The 17,664-nt window shown below is 47.7% G+C and overlaps 2 protein-coding genes across 2 annotated transcripts in view; one reads left to right on the top strand and one right to left on the bottom strand.

Moving 5' to 3' along the window:
- Positions 1-17,664, bottom strand: part of VEPH1 (ventricular zone expressed PH domain containing 1) — a 66,200-nt gene that overhangs the window by 43,801 nt on the left and 4,735 nt on the right. Inside the window, exons 3-5 of the mRNA XM_088171101.1 lie at positions 15,724-16,004; positions 15,043-15,258; positions 11,759-11,933 (exon numbers count right to left, since the gene is read on the bottom strand). Coding sequence (XP_088027227.1) covers positions 11,759-11,933; positions 15,043-15,258; positions 15,724-15,861 — 529 coding nt within the window. The 5' untranslated portion in view covers positions 15,862-16,004. The remainder of the gene's footprint in view (positions 1-11,758; positions 11,934-15,042; positions 15,259-15,723; positions 16,005-17,664) is intronic.
- On the top strand, positions 3,400-9,008 carry PTX3 (pentraxin 3). Its single transcript, XM_014886175.2, has 3 exons — positions 3,400-3,665; positions 4,072-4,590; positions 7,610-9,008. The coding sequence occupies exons 1-3, from the start codon at positions 3,518-3,520 to the stop codon at positions 8,221-8,223; spliced, it is 1,281 nt and encodes a 426-aa protein (XP_014741661.1). The 5' UTR covers positions 3,400-3,517; the 3' UTR covers positions 8,224-9,008.

Below are 17,664 nucleotides of genomic sequence, written 5' to 3'. Positions count from 1 at the left end.
CCCAGCAGATTTGGATTAAAAATGTCACCACTAACGTTCCATGGGATTGATGCCAAGCAAAAATTCCCCCAGAGGGAGAAGCTGGAGATCAGGGAAAGGTTCTGCTTCCCCCCGAGGGTGATGGGCACTGCCCCAGGGAACGGTCCCAGCCCCGAGGCTGCCAGAGCTCCAGGAGTGTTTGGACATTGCTCCCAGGGATGCCCAGGGTGAGATTTTGGGGTGTCTGTGCAGGGCCAGGGGCTGGACTGGAGGATCTTTGGGGGTCCTTTCCAACTCAGGATACTCAATGATAAGAAAGGTGAGAGGATGGATTTACTGGAACTTTTCTAGACTCGTGTCATAGTTGAAAATTGAAACATTTTGTACTGATTACACCAAAAATTCTTTTCTCTCCGGATGACGTCGCGCTTGCAGCACAAAGTCCTTTCTTTACACTTGTCCTTGCTTAAATTGCACGGGAAGTTTTCTGCCCACATGGAACAGAACCCTTAAACTCCAGTCAAATTTCAGCAATGATTGCAAAAGATGAAATTCCCGTATTCCTGGACAGGCAAATTTCCTCTCAGCTCTTGAAGTGTGATGGGAAGGAATCCAAGAGGGAGTAACAACAACCAAAAAAAAAAAAAAACGGCTTTAAGCAAGGAAAGACACCAACCTGAGCCATGCTATTGCCTAAGCTGGGCTGTCAGGGCTAGGAAAGGATCTGGAAAGGAAGAGTGATTATTTAGTCTGGCAAAGAGCGTTTGCAGTGTGGGGTGTACCAGAGGAGTGATGCAATCACAGATGATGGACTGCAGCCACCAAACCTCTCTGAACAAAAAATACTTTGTGCAAGCACAGCTCTGGGCAGTTTCCTGCAGCAAACACTGCTGGGCTGATATTCCCTAACCAAGATAAATGAAAAGCAAAGGCAATCAGAGCAACCCCCTCCCTCTGCAGCGAGATTGAGGTGACCTCACTGACGTGGAATTGCTTTTAAGTGAAGAACCTGTGTGCAAACGTGTAAATAATCCCACATATCCCAGTTTGGGCCTGCTCTTCAGAGACCTCAAGAAAGGTCAGCAGGCACAACCCCGTTGGCCATTTTCTGGAATTTTCACGTTTGAGGCAGCAAGGGATACTCAGAGCTGTTTGTTTGTCACATCTTTACAGCTCTGAGGGGATTTATGCACACCCAGCTCCCCAACCCCCTGATTCCCAGAGCTCAGACAGCCAGAGGTGATTATTGGGAATTCTGAATAAGTCACTTTTTCCCAATCTTGCTTCATCTGCCTCAATCTAAACTAAGAGCCTGAACATGTTTGTTGTGTGAGAATGGAAAGAACATCCCACTCAACTCCCTAAATACCTCCCTTCCCTCTTCCTTCCCTGCCACCCTGACCCCCAATACTTTGCAGATTCGATTTTCTCACCCTCCCCAAGCAGACCACACACTGGGAATGACGATTCCAGCACAGTGTCCTACAGCTGGGGACACTGCACGGCTGCAGGTGAGCCAGGGAGGGACCCAAGGGCTGTGACAGGGTGGTGCCAGCCCTGCTCCCATTCCTGGAAAAGGCTGCCCCAAACTCCAGCTCTGCCCATCCCAGCAGCACAGGGGGATTGGGAACAACAAGGAGCACATTCCCACTGTCCCATGGGCACAGGGATTTTCACTCCAAAGGGAATTCCCACAGACAAAAATCCCAGCACCAAGACCAACTTCTCCCCCAGCATGACCCAGGCTTGGCACAAACCTACCTGAAAATCATGGAATCATTTAGGCTGGGAAGAACCTCCAGGATCAGAGCCCAGCCTGTCCCCACCAGCCTCCCAGGGAGGAATTCTCCCCAATATCCAAGGCACAGGTAGTGCAGGTTTGGATAAGCAAAACCAGAGACACAAAGGGAAAGGGAGCACAGATTCCAAGTTAGATGTAATTGCAGGAGGGGTTTTTTGCTGTTCTCTGGATATTTCATAATTTGTACGAGATCACCCCTAATCTCACCTCAGCAAAGCATCTCTGACATGATTAATGGCCTGTTGAACCAATAAGATTACAGAATTTAAACCAGATTAACATCAATAAGACTCAGACTAAATTAATGTTTCATCCAAAAGCACCTTGTGTAGCTTTTTCAAAGGTAACAGACACAACTCCGATTGTGCAGCTGCAGATTTACAGCTCCCAAAACAGGATACAGCACTAAGAGATTATCCACGGAGCAATGGTGGTGTAAGTGCTAATTAGGGCTGGAAAAGCAGAACCCTAACAAGCTGTTAGAACTCCTTAAGAGTTCTCCTGTATTGCTTAAAGCAATAAACTGTTGGTATACAATAGAATTCCTTACACAGCAGTGCCAAACTCTCCAAAAAAGCTGCACTATTTAGGTTTTAGACACGTGTATCCAAACCAACTCCAGGTATGTTTATTTTTCTACCAATCCCCTCCAGAGCCCTGGCAAACAAACTGAATTCACAGGGAACTGTTGGAAAAGATATGGATTTAACAGGAAGGTCTCACAGATGTGTATGTATAACAGAAAGATTTTTGAATATAGAATCTGAAAAAAGAAATAAAAATAAAAGCAAGTTTTGAGATAGAAAAAAAGAATTGCTGAGCCAGTCTTACTGGATAGCTAGAAGGCAAAGCATGTGTTAGCATGTGAGTTAGAAGGGGTTTTTATGACTCAGAGCAAAGGATAAATCTACCTTAAACAAAAGATGTTTTTACCCAAGCAAAAAGATTTTTACAAACAAACAAGAAAGCCATTGTTGCAAGTAAAAAAAGAAATCTCAAAAATTTCCATTACAAGAAAACTGGAAAACAACTTCTAACTTAAACTGTAACACACTAGCTTTTTGTAATTAAAAAACGATGAATATAGTGATGTTAGCAGTTTTGATAAGCTATAGGTAAAAGTATTGATTGGTGGTCATGTATAAAAATGCTCTGCAATAAAAAATATATAATGAATTGTAAGCAGAACTAGAGTGGCTTCAGACAAACCCACAGCTGTGGCTAAAATAGCTGTGAGCTGGGCTCTTGTCACCCACGACCCGTGAATTGCTGCACCATTTAAATAAAATAAACAGCATTTTAAAGAATAAATAAATCGCTGTATCACTTAAAGACAACGAACAGCATTTTTAAAGAGCCCCCTAGAGCCTCTCATCCCTCATTTCTGTTCAGGGAACGCTTTCTTTTCCACAAATGACACAAAACCAACTCAACCCCGCTCATCCCGAGCGCTGCCAGCCCCGGGCACGTCCCGATCCGCCCGGGGGCGAGCGCGGCTCTCCCCGTTTGTGCCCTTGGCCACTCAGAGCATCCCGCAGGCAAACCTGGAGGGTTGGGATTGAGCAAATCCGCCCGCCCCTTTCCCTTCCCTTCCTTCCCTTCCCTTCCCATCCCCTCCCGGCTAAAAGGCACAACCAGGAGCGCTCCGGTTTCAGCGCTCATTCATTGTGCGCTCCGCTCGCCACCCTCGCCTCTGCGGTAGCCACGAACTGCCCCAGCCCGGGCACGGCCAGGGAAATGCTGGCCCGAGGATTCCTCTCCCTGCTCGCTCTGCTCTGTGTTTCCAGCGCTTCTGGCTCCGCCGTGGATGAAGAGGATGACTACGAGCTCATGTACGTGAACCTGGATAATGAGATCGAAGGTCCGGCCCCTGCGACTGAGGAAGGTGAGTGAATTTAACCCGAATTGCAGAACTGCCTTCGTTCTGAAAGAGTTATTACCGGGAAGCTCGTAGCTGTAGATTATTATGGGCTATAACGGTAAAGCCCTTGGATGGGATGCCTTGGACTGTGCTTTAGGCTCTTTATTTCTCGGTTTTCCTGCAAAACGCTGTTGCTGTCGCAGGGGTTTAGGATCTCTGTGCTCACAGCCCTGCACTGTTCGGTGCTGATACAAAGGGAAAGGCACTGGGCAGGGGGTTGGAACATGACTCCAACCCCAACCAGTCTGAGTCCACGATTCTGGGACAGTCTGGAGGACACGGGCTTTGCACAGAGCCAGATTTTGCCAAGCGCTCCCATTTAAAACTAAGGGACACAAAGGAATAGCAACATCTGTACGTTCCCTTGCAGCTGCTTCGTGCGACTGCCAGCGGGAGCACAGCAAGTGGGACAAGCTGTTCATCATGCTGGAGAACTCGCAGATGAAGGAGAACATGATGCTGCAGGCTCTGGATGAGCTCCCCAGGCTGGAGCTGCAGACCCTGAAGGCAGAGCTGAGCCAGCTGGCCACCACCCTGGCGGGCACCTTGGCCACTGTCACGTCCCAGGTGGTGTCCCAGGTGGAGCAGGCGCTGGTGAGGAGCAGGGAGCAGGCTGAGGAGGCCAGGAGGCTGCAGGAGTGGGAGCAAGGGAAGGTTCTGGAGCACGTCCTGCAGCTGAGCCACAACGTGTCCGTGAGGCTGGGCTGGCTGGAGAGCGCCTGGAGCAGCAGGGCCGAGCAGCAGGCACAGGAAACAGCCCTGCAGGATAAACTGGATGGCAGCAGAGGGGACAATCCCATCCTGAACTCGCTGTGGAAGGAGCTGCAGCAGACCCGGGCTGAGCTGAGGGTGTCACAGCAATGGGCAGCTCAGCACCTGCTGCCAGCAGGTAAGGCCAGCGTGAGAGCTCTGGGGGCCACTCCAAAACAGGGCTCCACAAACCCCTCCTGGGCACCTCCTTCAACCCCAGGAGCAGCTTTGAGCAGGTTGAGCCTGAAGGGTTGGGGAACCCCAGCACTTGTGGAAAAAGCAGCACTGAGCTTTTCAAAGGTGGGATCAAAGAAAGTTTTCATCAAAGCTCCTCTTGCAGGGCAGGATCCCACCTCCTCCAGGCCCTCCCAGATCAAAGCCATTGCCCGAGAGCAGCAAATGGATTTTAGACAGCCAGGTTATGTTCTCTCACCTTTTGCCTTCCCAGCTGGTGACTCCTGGTGCTCGCAGCCATGGAGCTTCTCCAGTTCTCCTGCATGTTCCCACTCCTTCCTCTCCCTACATTAACATCTCCTCACCAGCTCCAGCGTCCAAAGCTGCTGCCAGCCAGCCAAGAACACTTCCAGGGCAGGGAGGGCACATTCCCTGCATGCCAGTGGGAAGATTCTGCCTTGAATATTCCCTCTGGCACAGAGAAAACAGTAACCCTCAGTGCTGCTGTTGTTTGGGGGATTTTTCCACTTCCAAAACATTTGCACTGGTCAGTGAGGTGGTTATAGAAAGGTGGGCTCATACATCAAATCCAAACTCAGTTTTTCTGTGCAGCAAGACACCCAAAAAAGCAGCAGCTCGGGTGTGGCAGAGCAGCCCCCCGTTTGTTTAAAGTGTGGGTGCAGAATTACCGTGTGCACTGAAATCACCCTGCCCTCCAGCGAGCTGTCACTGCCTGGCTTCTGCCTGCTCATTAATGCCCCTGTTATCCACAAATTGAAGTTATTGCAACCTAAACTCCCAAAATCTAGCCCTGCAGGGTGGGTGCAGCATCTCCAGACTGAGCTCTCACACCAGGGAGCAGAGAGGAGCAGTAATTGCTGCAGCAAAGGCACCAACACAACCACAACATCAAAGCTTTTCCAGCCTAACCTGAACCCGTCCCTTCATGCGGGGCAGGGACTCAGCTTCAGAAGTTAATTGTTCTCACTGCTTTATCACAACACCTCAAATCTTTGTTTGCTGGGAGGAGGTCTTGGAGCATATTCCTCTTTTCCCCAAGCACAAAGCTTGCAGAGAGCATGTTCTCATTCCTTATCTCTCTGTGCCCCAGCAGCGACTGCACCAGGTGAGAGCAACAAACTCGGTGTGCACTGAGGATCATCAGTGGAAATTCGGTTTATTTCCACTGGTTCCCACGTGATTTTACAGAAAACAGCCATACTTGTAAATGTAAAGGCTGCATTTTAAGTACTTCCAGAGTATCTCTCTGGATTTTTTTTTTCCAAGGGAATTTTTAGCAACTGACTTTAATTTCTCACATCTTGACTTACTGCCAGCCATACTCTTGAGGGATTTTCTAATCACACTTTTTTGTTCTTCACTGAGGCTGGTTTTAATTTTGTTTAGGCTTTGATAATAGAGCCTGAAAGCCTGCTAATTAAAAGCTTTTTCACAATAGCGCTCCTAAGTAGCATTTTAAGGAGAATCCCCAGCAGTTGCTCACTGACCCTGCCCCTCCTCAAAAGGGTCAATGGGAGATGTAAAATCTGCTCAAAGCTGGAGGGAAGCAGCCCATGAAATACCACAGCAGCTCAGTCCTGGAGGGCACAAAGAGTCCTTCATTTCCCTGGAGCAGAAATTTCCACACACGTTTTAGACATTTCAGATCCTCCAGCTTCTTTTAACAGGAAATGAAGCAGCTTAATTGGAGAAGGGGCTGCTTGTTCCCTCCTGTCACCTTGGGTATTAACTTAGGTACAACCAGGGAACAGCACAGAAACCACCAGAAATGTCTTGGCTTTACTGATCACCAATTGCTTTCCCAAGCTGCATAAATTTCTGTTAGCGGTTTTAACTAATTTAATTTCCATTATCAACACTTTGATTAATTGGACATGAGAGAAGAGCTGGTTTAAAAGTATCAGTTGTCTCATAATTTCCTCTATTTAACCAGTGCCCATGAGTGCTCCTGACCAAAACAATTCTAAAGGAAGGGCCAGGAATGTAAATTAAATAAGCAAGCCCATCTCAGCATGTTCCTGCCAACATTTTCTGCTTTCCAGAAGCTGCAGTGCCCTGGTGCCCTGTCACCCATGGCACAGCAGTTGCCTTCTCCAGGCACAGCCTCCCCCCTCTCCTGGGAACACCTTGGTGTCCAAACCTGTTTGAGGGACCCCGGCCCCTTCCCTCAGCACCACTGAGGAATTTTCCTGACTCCACGCTTAGAGCAGAGGATGAAACAACACTTCAGTGGCACCGAGGGAGGGTTACCCAATTCCCTGGCAGAATTACCCACTTGAAAGGGCTGAAAGAGTCCCTGTCCCAGGAGGTGATGCTCCATACAGAGCCAGCTTCCCAAAGGGAGCAGCAGGCTGCATTAACCCTTTGGATGCCACAGGACTGTACCGTGCCCCCTGTGCAGGCAGGAAGAGCCAAGAGATTCCTGCAGCCAGATTATCCCTTGCCATAGTGCCCAGCAATTCCTCCAGCAGCTCTGACAGCTCCTTCCAACCGTCCTGGGGTAGGTTCCTGCATCCCAGGGGATGAGCTGAGCTCTCAGCTCCCTTGGGGAAGCCTGGAAGTGAGCCCTGGCTCAGGCACTGGGACAGGCTGCCTGGAGGAGTGATGGAATCCCCATCCCTGGAAGTGCTCAAAGGGAGGGGATGTGGCACTTGAGGGCCTGGTGGTGCTGGGCTGGCAGTTGGACTTCCCAGAATCAGGGAATGGTTTGGGGTGAAGGGATCTAAAAGATCTTCTTGTTCCAATCTCACCTGCCATGGGCAGGGACACCTTTCCCTATCCCAGGCTGCTCCAAGCCTTGTCCAGCCTGGCCTTGGACACTTCCAGGGATGGGGCAGCCACAGCTTGGTGACCAGAGAGATCTTTTCCAACCTTAATGAATCCATGTCATATCAAAAGTCCCAACTGTGCACATACAAATAAACCAGCTTTTATTTACCTGACAATTTTCTCAACTTTTCTAGGCTGTGAAACTGCAATTCTGTTCCCCATGCGCTCGAGGAAGATCTTTGGGAGTGTCCACCCGAGCTCTGGAATGACCCTGAGCTCCTTCACTGCCTGCATCTGGCTCAAGGTGACCGAGGCCTTGGACAAAACCATCATCTTCTCCTACGGAACCAAATTCAACCCCTATGAGATCCAGCTGTACCTGAGCCGGGACTCGGCCGTGCTCGCCGTGGGCAGTGCCCAGCACAAGTTGGCTGCCAGAAATGTGGTTACTCCTGGCAAGTGGCTCCACCTGTGTGGCACCTGGAGCTCAGAGAACGGATCTGCATCCCTGTGGGCACAGGGGCAGCTGGCAGCCAGTGCCTGGGACGTGGCTGGGGCTCACACCATCCCCGACGGGGGCATCCTGCAGCTGGGGCAGGAGAAGAACGGCTGCTGCGTGGGAGGGGGCTTTGATGAAGCTCTGGCTTTCTCAGGGAAGCTGACTGGCTTTAACCTGTGGGACAGAGTGCTCAGCCCTGCTGAGGTGACAGCTCAGAGCACAGGGGACACCTGTGGCACCCGGGGCAGTGTGGTGGGCTGGGGGGTCACGGAGGTGCTGCCCCATGGAGGAGCCCAGTACGTGTCCTAAAGCTGGGCTGTGCACAGGGCGTGGATTTCACAGAGCTGAGCAGCAGTGTCACAACCAGCAGAGCTGCAGGAGCCCCTGCCTCTGGAATTCCAAGGAACAGCAGCACTGCAAGGTCACAGAACTGTGGAGAAGGGATTGATCTCTGCCTGCTGTCCTGGCCAAACCCTGAAAACATCCCCACAGACCAAGGCACTGGAAAAGCTGCTCCTGGGGCCAGGCAGCTCTGTCTCTCCAGCAGGGTTTGCTGATGTATACAGGGAGGGTCACCACGGACATTCAGGAGCCACATGAAGCTCCTGACATCCCTGCTGAAGAAAAATCTGACCTGGCTCTGCAGAACAGAGCAGCTGTGGCTGCCCCTGGATCCCTGGAAGTGTCCCAAGCCAGGATGGACAGGGCTTGGAGCAGCCTGGGACAGTGGGAGCTGTCCCTGCCACGGCAGGGGTGGCACTGGACCTTTAAGGTCCATTCCAACCCAAACCATTCCAGGCTCCTCCAATCCTTGGGTTCTATAGTGTTAATGTGAATTTTACAGAGGAACCACCCAAGTCCAGAAATGTGCTGTCTATTAATCCTTGTTAGTCATGAGTAGACTCTAAGAAAGCTAGTTCCTTGTTTAAAGCATTATTTATGCCACAGATTGATATAAAAATAATATTCCCCATCATAATCTGATGTTACATTGGGAGGAAACGCAGCTGTATTATATTGTACATTGACTTTGTGATAATTTTATTGAAATTATTTTTGTAAAGTTGTTTTGTAAATAAAGATACTTTACTAGACTAAAACACTCTACTCTTCTCATAAACCAAAATTCTGAGTCGAGTCCCAGGTGGGACTTTTTTCTCATTTTGAACCATGCAGTTTTAGCTGCAGAGAGACCCTGTGCACAATCCTGGCTCTCTGGGGGCCCAGGTTTTAAGGTACCTTTGGACTTGTTTGCTGCCCTCGGGGGGTTTGTACAAGACAGAATTGCTGCTCAGTGCCAGTGACTCTCTTCTCTCTCAAATCCCAAACCCCCTCCAAGCCCAGGGCTGGATCCAGAGCACAGCAGCAGCTGCAGAGAGCCAAGGAGCTGCTGATGGTTTTCATGTGGGAAACAGCACAAGCAGAGAATGATGAATGCCCTGCTCGCTGGGTGTGTAACCATTTACAACAAGAACCATCACTTGCTACCTGTTGAAGCCTCTGAACAAGTCATCATGAGGAATGTCTTATTTAAAGCAATTCTTATTTCCCCTGGAAGCAGCCCATCCTTCTTCTCTATTCCCTTGTTTCTGTCTCTCATTCTTTACAGATATCCTAAGAACACACTTGGACAAATTTCTTTCTGCTACACTTCCTCCTGACCATGACAGATCCTTAGTGCCTGGATACAAAAGTAGTAAAAAAAGGTAAATTCCACTTTCCTGTGCCATTCGAGGGGGTTGTGCTTCATACCTAAAGTTACACTGCTCCAAAGTTTTGGCAGCACTGCTTATTTAAGGGAAAAAGAATTGCTCTGATTGCTGGAATTTCTCCTGTTCCCCTGCAATAAAAAGGTATCTACGTTATAAATGCTGGGCAGTAAACTTGACAAAAATCCCTCACTAAGTAATATCTACAAATAACCTTAGCTACAGTGCAATGAAATATTACCTCTGTTCATCTCTGGCAGCCAAACCCCAGATCCTGGGAGTTACAAAAACACTCGGGGTCCCAACACTGTGCAAGGGCAAAACCACTCTCAAATCCTGCCTCTGTTCAGTGCCCTCCATTAAATCAAAACAAATGGCCATGAAATACAGCAGGAAAAGGAAAATCCTCAGAAAGATCTCCAGAAATCCTTCCTGGCTGCTCCTCTCACTGCAGCTCATACTTAAAATAATAGCGTGTTTTTTTTTTTGGGGGGGGGGAATAATAGCAATGATAACGGGAATAAATCCGGGTGGGACCCCGGGGAATGGGAATAAATCCCGGTGGGACCCCAGGAATGGGAATAAATCCGGGTGGGACCCCCGGGAATGGGAATAAATCCGGGTGTGAACCCCGGGAACGGGAATAAATCCGGGTGGGACCCCCGGGAACGGGAATAAATCGGGGTGTGACCCCAGTGCTGATGGACGGTGTCAGCACAGAGCCCACGCTCGCTGGGGCACAGCACTCAAACCTTTTCTAAAGAGCTCTTTTTTAGCTAATGAGATAAGAACCTGGCTGAGCAGCCAAAGAGTTGCCCCAAGTAATGAAAAACTCCAGTTCCTCTCCAACATCTGCAGGCAAGAGGCCAAAGTTTGCTCAGGCTGGTGCCACGAGGCTGAGCCCCGTCTGTGCAGCCCCACAACACGGCTTTGTCTCCAAAATCTGCCTTGGAAATCCATCCCCAGCAGCTCTGCCTCCTGCTCCCTTCAGCAAACACTCCCAGCTCTCAGCCTGCTGCAAACCCAGCTTCTCGTGCCTCCAACGCTAATTATGTGCAGGGTAATTAAGTCACTACTCAAAAAAAACCAAATCATTTTGCCTGTTCTGAGTGGCCCCTTCCAGGCTGGAATTCCCAAACCTGATATCCACAGCAACATCTGCTGGTGGAAGAACATAAATACACAACTCAGCCGTGCTCGAAGCTTCCCTTGTGGGTGTGTGTGCTGCACTTTTCCCAAAATCCATGAATATATTCACTATTTCTTTCTGTTACTACCCCACAGTTACAAGTGGCAATGCATAATGTTAGCACATTAATAAGTCTTAACATAATAAAGTCACAAATTAATTTATAAACTAATAAATACATGATGCATACATTTAATCTGAGGGCTTAAAATCTTCATAACAACGTTCTTTTAATAATTAGTTATTGTTACTTACTGCTATTACCCCTACTCGAAGGATTTTACCACTGCAGTGGCACTGTATTGCAACAAACACTGTGAACTTTATTACTCCAATCCAACTGGAGTTCCTTTTATAGGGGAATGAATATTTTTGGCTTTTTAAACCACAAAAAAAAAAAAAAAAATGTAAAGAGATTAGCAACATTGTTCTATATAAAGCTAATAACGTAGACAAAATGAAAGAACCACTACAAAGCTTTTGTATCTTCCATCTGACTATTCCACCACAGAATGGGATTAATTTCATCCCCATTTCTCTTTTGGAGCCTTGCCAGTGACACTAAGAGGAAGGATAAGAGCTCCATGGCTGGTGCCTCGTATCAGGGCTGATAATTTGGAGTCCATTAGCAGGGAATATTAACGAGTACAGATGTATTTCCTGCCCTGTGGGTCAGCCAATCCATACCAAAACCTCCAGAGGTGCAGTAAATTCACATATTCCTTGAGCAAGTTTGTTATTAGAGTGTGATGAATACATTTGATCACATTTATAGATATTTCCATGGGTCTGCTTTATATGATTTGTTTAATGGTGGGATTGATCCTGGAGTCTTTCCCACCCCTAATGATTGATTGATTCTATTAGAGAATGGTTGTGTACATGCTTAGCACAGCCTAACTGATCTGGACACCTGGACTAAACCCAGACTCTGGGCTGGGCCTACCTTGAAGGACACTCCTGAGGATGGTTTCTGTGTGCTCAGCCAGCAGCTCTGCCTTGGCAATGGCAGCCAAGGACAGGTAACTGGACATGTTCCTGCACAGCTCCTTATTGCCCCTCTGCAGGAATTTCACTGCCACTGGCACAGCCAGGGCCATCACTGGAGGCCGGTTGTAATTCTGAAAAAAAAAAATAAAAATAAAAATTTATATCAAAGTCTTGTGCTGGGCAGAGTAGGGAAACCAAAGTCAGAGCAGCAAGGGAAAAAAAATAAAAAAGCAAAAAAATTGTCAAGAAAGGTCATGTTTTGGTAGCACCACTGAAGGCACTGAGTCAAAGAAAGAGCAAATACAGGAATTGAAAACTACTGCAGCAGGAAATGTTAAGACCAGCCCTATTTCTGTCTTCTGCTCCAGGAAGCAGAAGGGCACTGACAAAATACATGGTGGGTAAATAGAAATCAATATAAATAAAATCTATAAAGTATGAAGTGCACTAACTACATGTTAACATTCATAACAAGACATTTTGTGTTTGGTGCTCCCTGGGAAGACAGAGGCTCTATCCATCATCCCAAAACAGGAGACACCTTGGAGCAGCCACTCCCTGGACCTGCACTGGAAACTTGCTCACAGTCTAATAGCTCTAGTATTGATCATGAATTATCCTGTAATCATTAAGATTTCATTTTTTAATTTCAACTCACGGAATGCCAGAATGGTTTGGGTTAGAAAGGTCTTAAAGCCATGGGCAGGGACATCTTCCAGTGTCCCAGGGAGCTCCAAGCCCTGTCCAGCCTGGCCTTGGGCACTCCCAGGGATCCAGGGGCAGCCAGAGCTGCTCTGGGAACCTCCAGCCCATTGCAATGGAATTCCCACTGGAATTCCACTTCTCCTTCCCTGGGAACCTCCAGCCAATTCTCCTGAACACTGAGATTTTTCAGGAGTGCAAACTCCTCTTCCTAAAATGTCTCCAAGTTCCTGGAACCCCAGGTCCCTGGATGTACACTGGGGTTTTGAATCAAGGTCAGAAAAGGTTTTCTGCTATTATTTAGAGAGAAAAATCATGTGTACAAACCACCCACATCCATTGCCTGCTGAATTCCCACAGCAGCAGGACACGTTTGTGTGTGACTGAGGACCCACATTCCCCCTGGAGCCTCCTTAACCAGTGCTGTGCTCCCCTCTCCACTCAGTTCTGAGCAGCTCTTTGAAACTGGAGCACATCCCTGTTTCTGAAAATGATCCTGCAATGTGATTATGTCTAATTAGCAGCTGAAATCCCAGGCAACCCCTGGAACCCAGATGTTTCAGACAGAATGAAGGAAGGCAGAGGAATCTTTCTGGACTTGCATTCTGGAGCAGCTCGGAATAGAATAAATTTAGACTGAGAAACCTCAAATCTGTTATTCCACAGAGCTTGAGTAGCTCTGAGGATTTTTCTTTGGAACAGAAACTTGCCAAGCAGTGGACACTCCCTCCCAGAGACCCCTGAGAAAGAAGGGGCTGCAGCCACCCCTTGGTGTCAAGACAGAGAATTTTGGCAGCTGCCACATGACCAAAAGCTGCATCTTTAACGAGAAAAGCCCTTGAAATAAATGGAGTTTTCTGCAGCAGCACGTTTAAATCAACATAATGCCTCGTTATGTTTGGCTGAGACACCACAGAGCAGGAGCCAAATGCTGCTCCAAGTTATTGCTCTGCTACTCCACACAAAGAATGGGAAGATAAGGCTTGGCTCTCTGACTAGGATTTAAAAGATCTAAGAAAAATCCAAAAACAATTTTTTTTTCCCCTCCCACCCCTTACAATAAAGATAAAATCCTTAGTTAAGAAAAGGTTTGAATTGAGAGGGAAGGAGAAAGGCTTCATTTGTTCCACGATAAACATCAGGGCAGGAAGGCACACTTAGAAAATGGGGAGGTGACAATGAAGAGCAGATTTCAATAAAGTGATACAATGATGTTTGTAAACCTTGGGGACCTCCCTGCTGCTGATATCAACAGAGACCTGCCTGAGATCCAGCCCAGCTGGCAGATATTCATTATTGTTCCAACTGTCCCCACATCTGCTGGAAAACCTCCTTTTATACCTCTTTTTTTTTTTAATGCAAAGGAACTTGCCAATAAAAGCTCTGTTTCAGGGAGCAGCAAATTTACTTTTATAACTCACATCCCTGGCAGTGGACAGGGCTTGGAGCAGCCTGGGACAGTGGGAGGTGTCCCTGCCATGGCAGGGGTGGCACTGGGTGGGTTTGTCTTAGGTTGCAATGCAGGATGTGACAAAAAGTCTGGATTCTGTCACAATCTGTTAAAGCATCTGGGGCAGTGATCCTGATCTCTGGGGGGATATTCCCTGCTCATGTTCCAGCTGTTCACCCAGCTGTTGCAGTGTTCTTTATCCTTCCCACAGCCCATCCTCCCTCCAGGAGATCTCTCCTGTTAATGGCCATGGAGTCCCAGGGCAGGGCTGATCAAATTCCATCATCCCATTGGGTCCCACTAATTAACTGATAAAATTCCATCATCCCATTGGGTCCCACTAATTAACTGATAAAATTCCATCATCCCATTGGGTCCCACTAATTAACTGATCAAATTCCATCATCCCATTGGGAGATGCTCCAGCCAGGGCAGGAGCCGAGCATTTCCTACCCAGATCAAAGGGGAGATTTGGAACAGCAGAGCAGCCTTTTCCCACTGGATCCCAGAGGAAAACCAGAGCCTTGCACATCATCCCTGCAGCTTTGGAGGAAAACTGCACCTTGTGCAGGAGCCCTGCTCCAGCAGAACCACATCTGTCACTGCAGGAGGATGCAGCCACCATGGAATGGGACTGCACCAACCCTGACTGACTGACGGGGGCACCTTGGATTCTCCCTCTGCCCCTGCTCTGGGTTTGTTCTCTGCAATACTGCATTGCTATTGGCATTTTCCCAGTAAAGAACTGTTATTTCTATTCCTCTGTCTTTGCCTGGAGCCCTTAATTTCAAAACTATAATAATTTGGAGGGAAAGGGTTTACATTCTCCTGCCTTTCTTGGCACACACCCGTCTTTCAAACCAAGACAAGGCTTTAAGGTCCTTCCATCCCAAACCATTCCACGATTCTGAGTTACCTCAACAATTTCAAGAGAGGATAAACCACAACAGTGCAATTCCCCAAACTCTTCATTTTAAGCATAACCACTCACAAGCACCCAAAAAAGAGAGTTACAAAAGCATTTAAAAAAACCCAAAAACTGAATTGGCAACCAGAGCCCAGCGCTCCCGCTTTCAGCCCAGCTCTACCTGCAGGATGCAGCTCATGATGTCAGAGGCGATTTTGGCATGTGGAGCATCCTCATCTTTGCCAGAGGGTTTCAGGTTGTGCTCCAGACAGGACTCCCAGAGAGCCACCAGGGCCTTGCCGTGCTTCTCGATGGATGCAGTCTCCCTGATGGCCGTGGTGATGCGGGTGATGCAGATCTCCACCACTGCCTGGTCGTTGTCATTGGTCTGGTAGTCCTTGGGGCACAGCAAAACACAACGAGTTGGTTTGCCAGGACCTCACAAAATTCAGGTTTTGTAAGTTTAATTAAAGTCCAGAGTCCATTTCCCGCATCCATCTTTACAACACTGTGATAAAACTCTGGAATTTGTCATCTCACAGATCTTAAATCTCATTACTGGGAAGTTATGGACCCCTCTAATCTCATATCATCTTTAATATGCTTTAAATAACTACTTAATAAAAATTATTATAAAGATGAATTGGAAATATCTTTGAGGGAAAACAAGCTGGTGAGAACTGGATTTTGCCATTTTTAAATTTTGAATTTGTCATTTTTAAGCACATTTTAAAATATTATGCTTTGCCCTTCAAGTCTCTTCAGAAATCCAAATTGTTTGTATGCCCCCTTATTTATACAATATAATCTCATTAAAAAAAAAACAAAAAAAAAACATTATTAAGGACAACGTTTCACTCACTGCAGCTGAACTAATGATTCTGATCTGTTCAAGAGCTTCAGAGAGGCTTCCCTCGATCTCAGCATCCTCCAGGGAGAAGAGATCCCCTGCCCGGGACAGGTCCTTCTGTGCCAAAACCAGCCCGAAGAGATGATGCATGGCCCTGCTCAGCCACCCCCTGCAGGCACCATGGGCACAGAGAGCTCAGCTGGGGACACAACGGGGACAGTGCTGGCCAGGAGTGATCAGCTTCACATGAAGGCTAAACCTGGGCTGTATTTCAAGGCTTCCCTGGCTCCAATCTAAATGAAAATAAAAAGAAAAGAGGGAATATCAGCAAATGCATTGGTTTTTAAATGTGTGAAAATATCAGACAAGACCCCCTAAGCCAGGGACATCTCTAAGCACATTCATGAACTGGGTGAATTTTTTACCTTCAAACACTAAGTAGCTTAAAATTAGATTAAAAAATACTAATTTTCAGTAATTACTCAACCCAAGGCTTTTTTCCTTTCTGTGCATGTTACCTGAGCAGTCTGGTGTCTAGACCAGCTGCTGAGGATTCCAAACCCCTTTCCTTTTTCTTTCCCTGGTCAGGAGCAGAGCTTGAGGAGGAGGAGGAAGGTGAAGCCTCATCCTTTGTTTTCTGGGTTGTTGTGTCTTGACTCCAGAAAAACATCATTAGCAAGATTGGGAAGATAATGAGTTTTGTTTCGAAAAAGATCGCCACTTTGGTTGCCAAAATGATCTCCAGGGTCTTTTAAACTCCTGTAAAACAAAGCCTTGGCTGAGGTGAAAGTCAGCTCTTCTCCTTGGCTGAGGAATGGAGCAGAGGCAGAGCCAGGCTCACATTTTGGGAAGTGCCCCGTACTTGAGTCCTAAAACTCTGCTTAGGTCCCACATGGATTCACTTTGGGTGTCAGCTCCTCTGGATTCCTCTCTTGAGTTGACAAAGACACAAGATATATCACTTATAATTATGGAGTACCCTTGATCTCTATTTTATTCTCTTTTTTCAGAGAAAAAAAAAAAGTAAAATATAATCACAGAATTACAGAACTTTAAAGAGTTGGGAGGGACCTAAAGCCCATCCAGTCCAATCCCCCTGCTGTGGGCAGGGCCACCTCCCACTAGCCCAGGTTGCCCAAGGTCTTACCCAACCTAACCTTGGGCACTGCCAGGGTTGGGGCACCCACAGAAGGGACAAAACACTGAGAACCTTCTGGAAGCAACTCCCAGCTTGAAATAAAAATCTCTATTTTAATAGGCAGCACAGTGCACTTGCTAATGCCACAAGGCAGGGCTGTTTTAATTTCCCCACCTCCATCAATACCATTCCACAGCACTCCCAATCTCATCAAGCAGAAGCAGAAAGGAGCTGAGATGGCAAATCCCGAGGCACAAATCACAAACCTGAGCCACAGGGATGGGTGGGAGCTCAGATACTCTCACCCTGCTCACACTCAGCCATTCCCAAAATCCAAAAAATAAAAGTTCAGAAAGCTGCAGACACAAACAGATTTTTTTTTTACCTGCTCGGGATGTCCCCAGGCCATCCTCAGGGATGGGGCCAGGTGTTCTGGGGACACCAGAGCCCTTTTCCTGCTCTCCCCCCGGGCAGCATCCAGGGCAGGGTGGCAGGCAGGGATCCCAGAGCTGTTAATTGCGGTGAATTAACGGGGAAGGCATCCCAGGAATGCAGAATAAATCAGCCTAAAAGTTACCCATGGCTCTGTCAGGTGACTGAAGGAACCAAAGGCAGGGAAGCCTTATCTCTGAATGAGCTGCTCTGTTTCCAGGGCAAAATACAAAGCCTGCTCCACTTGAGGGCAGTTGTTTTTAATAGAGGAAACAGAAGTCTCTGTGTTAGTGGAAAAGCTATCCTTCCCTGGCAAGGAGGGCAAACAGCCCTCAGTAAGCTCCCACTGCTTGAAAGAAAGAGAACAAGTGAACAGCCTTGCT

This window comes from Sturnus vulgaris, chromosome 10 (assembly GCF_052056855.1).
Source record: "Sturnus vulgaris isolate bStuVul1 chromosome 10, bStuVul1.hap1, whole genome shotgun sequence".
Taxonomy (NCBI): domain Eukaryota; kingdom Metazoa; phylum Chordata; class Aves; order Passeriformes; family Sturnidae; genus Sturnus; species Sturnus vulgaris.
Note: the sequence above shows the minus strand (reverse complement) of the source record. Positions and strands in the feature narration are given on the sequence as shown.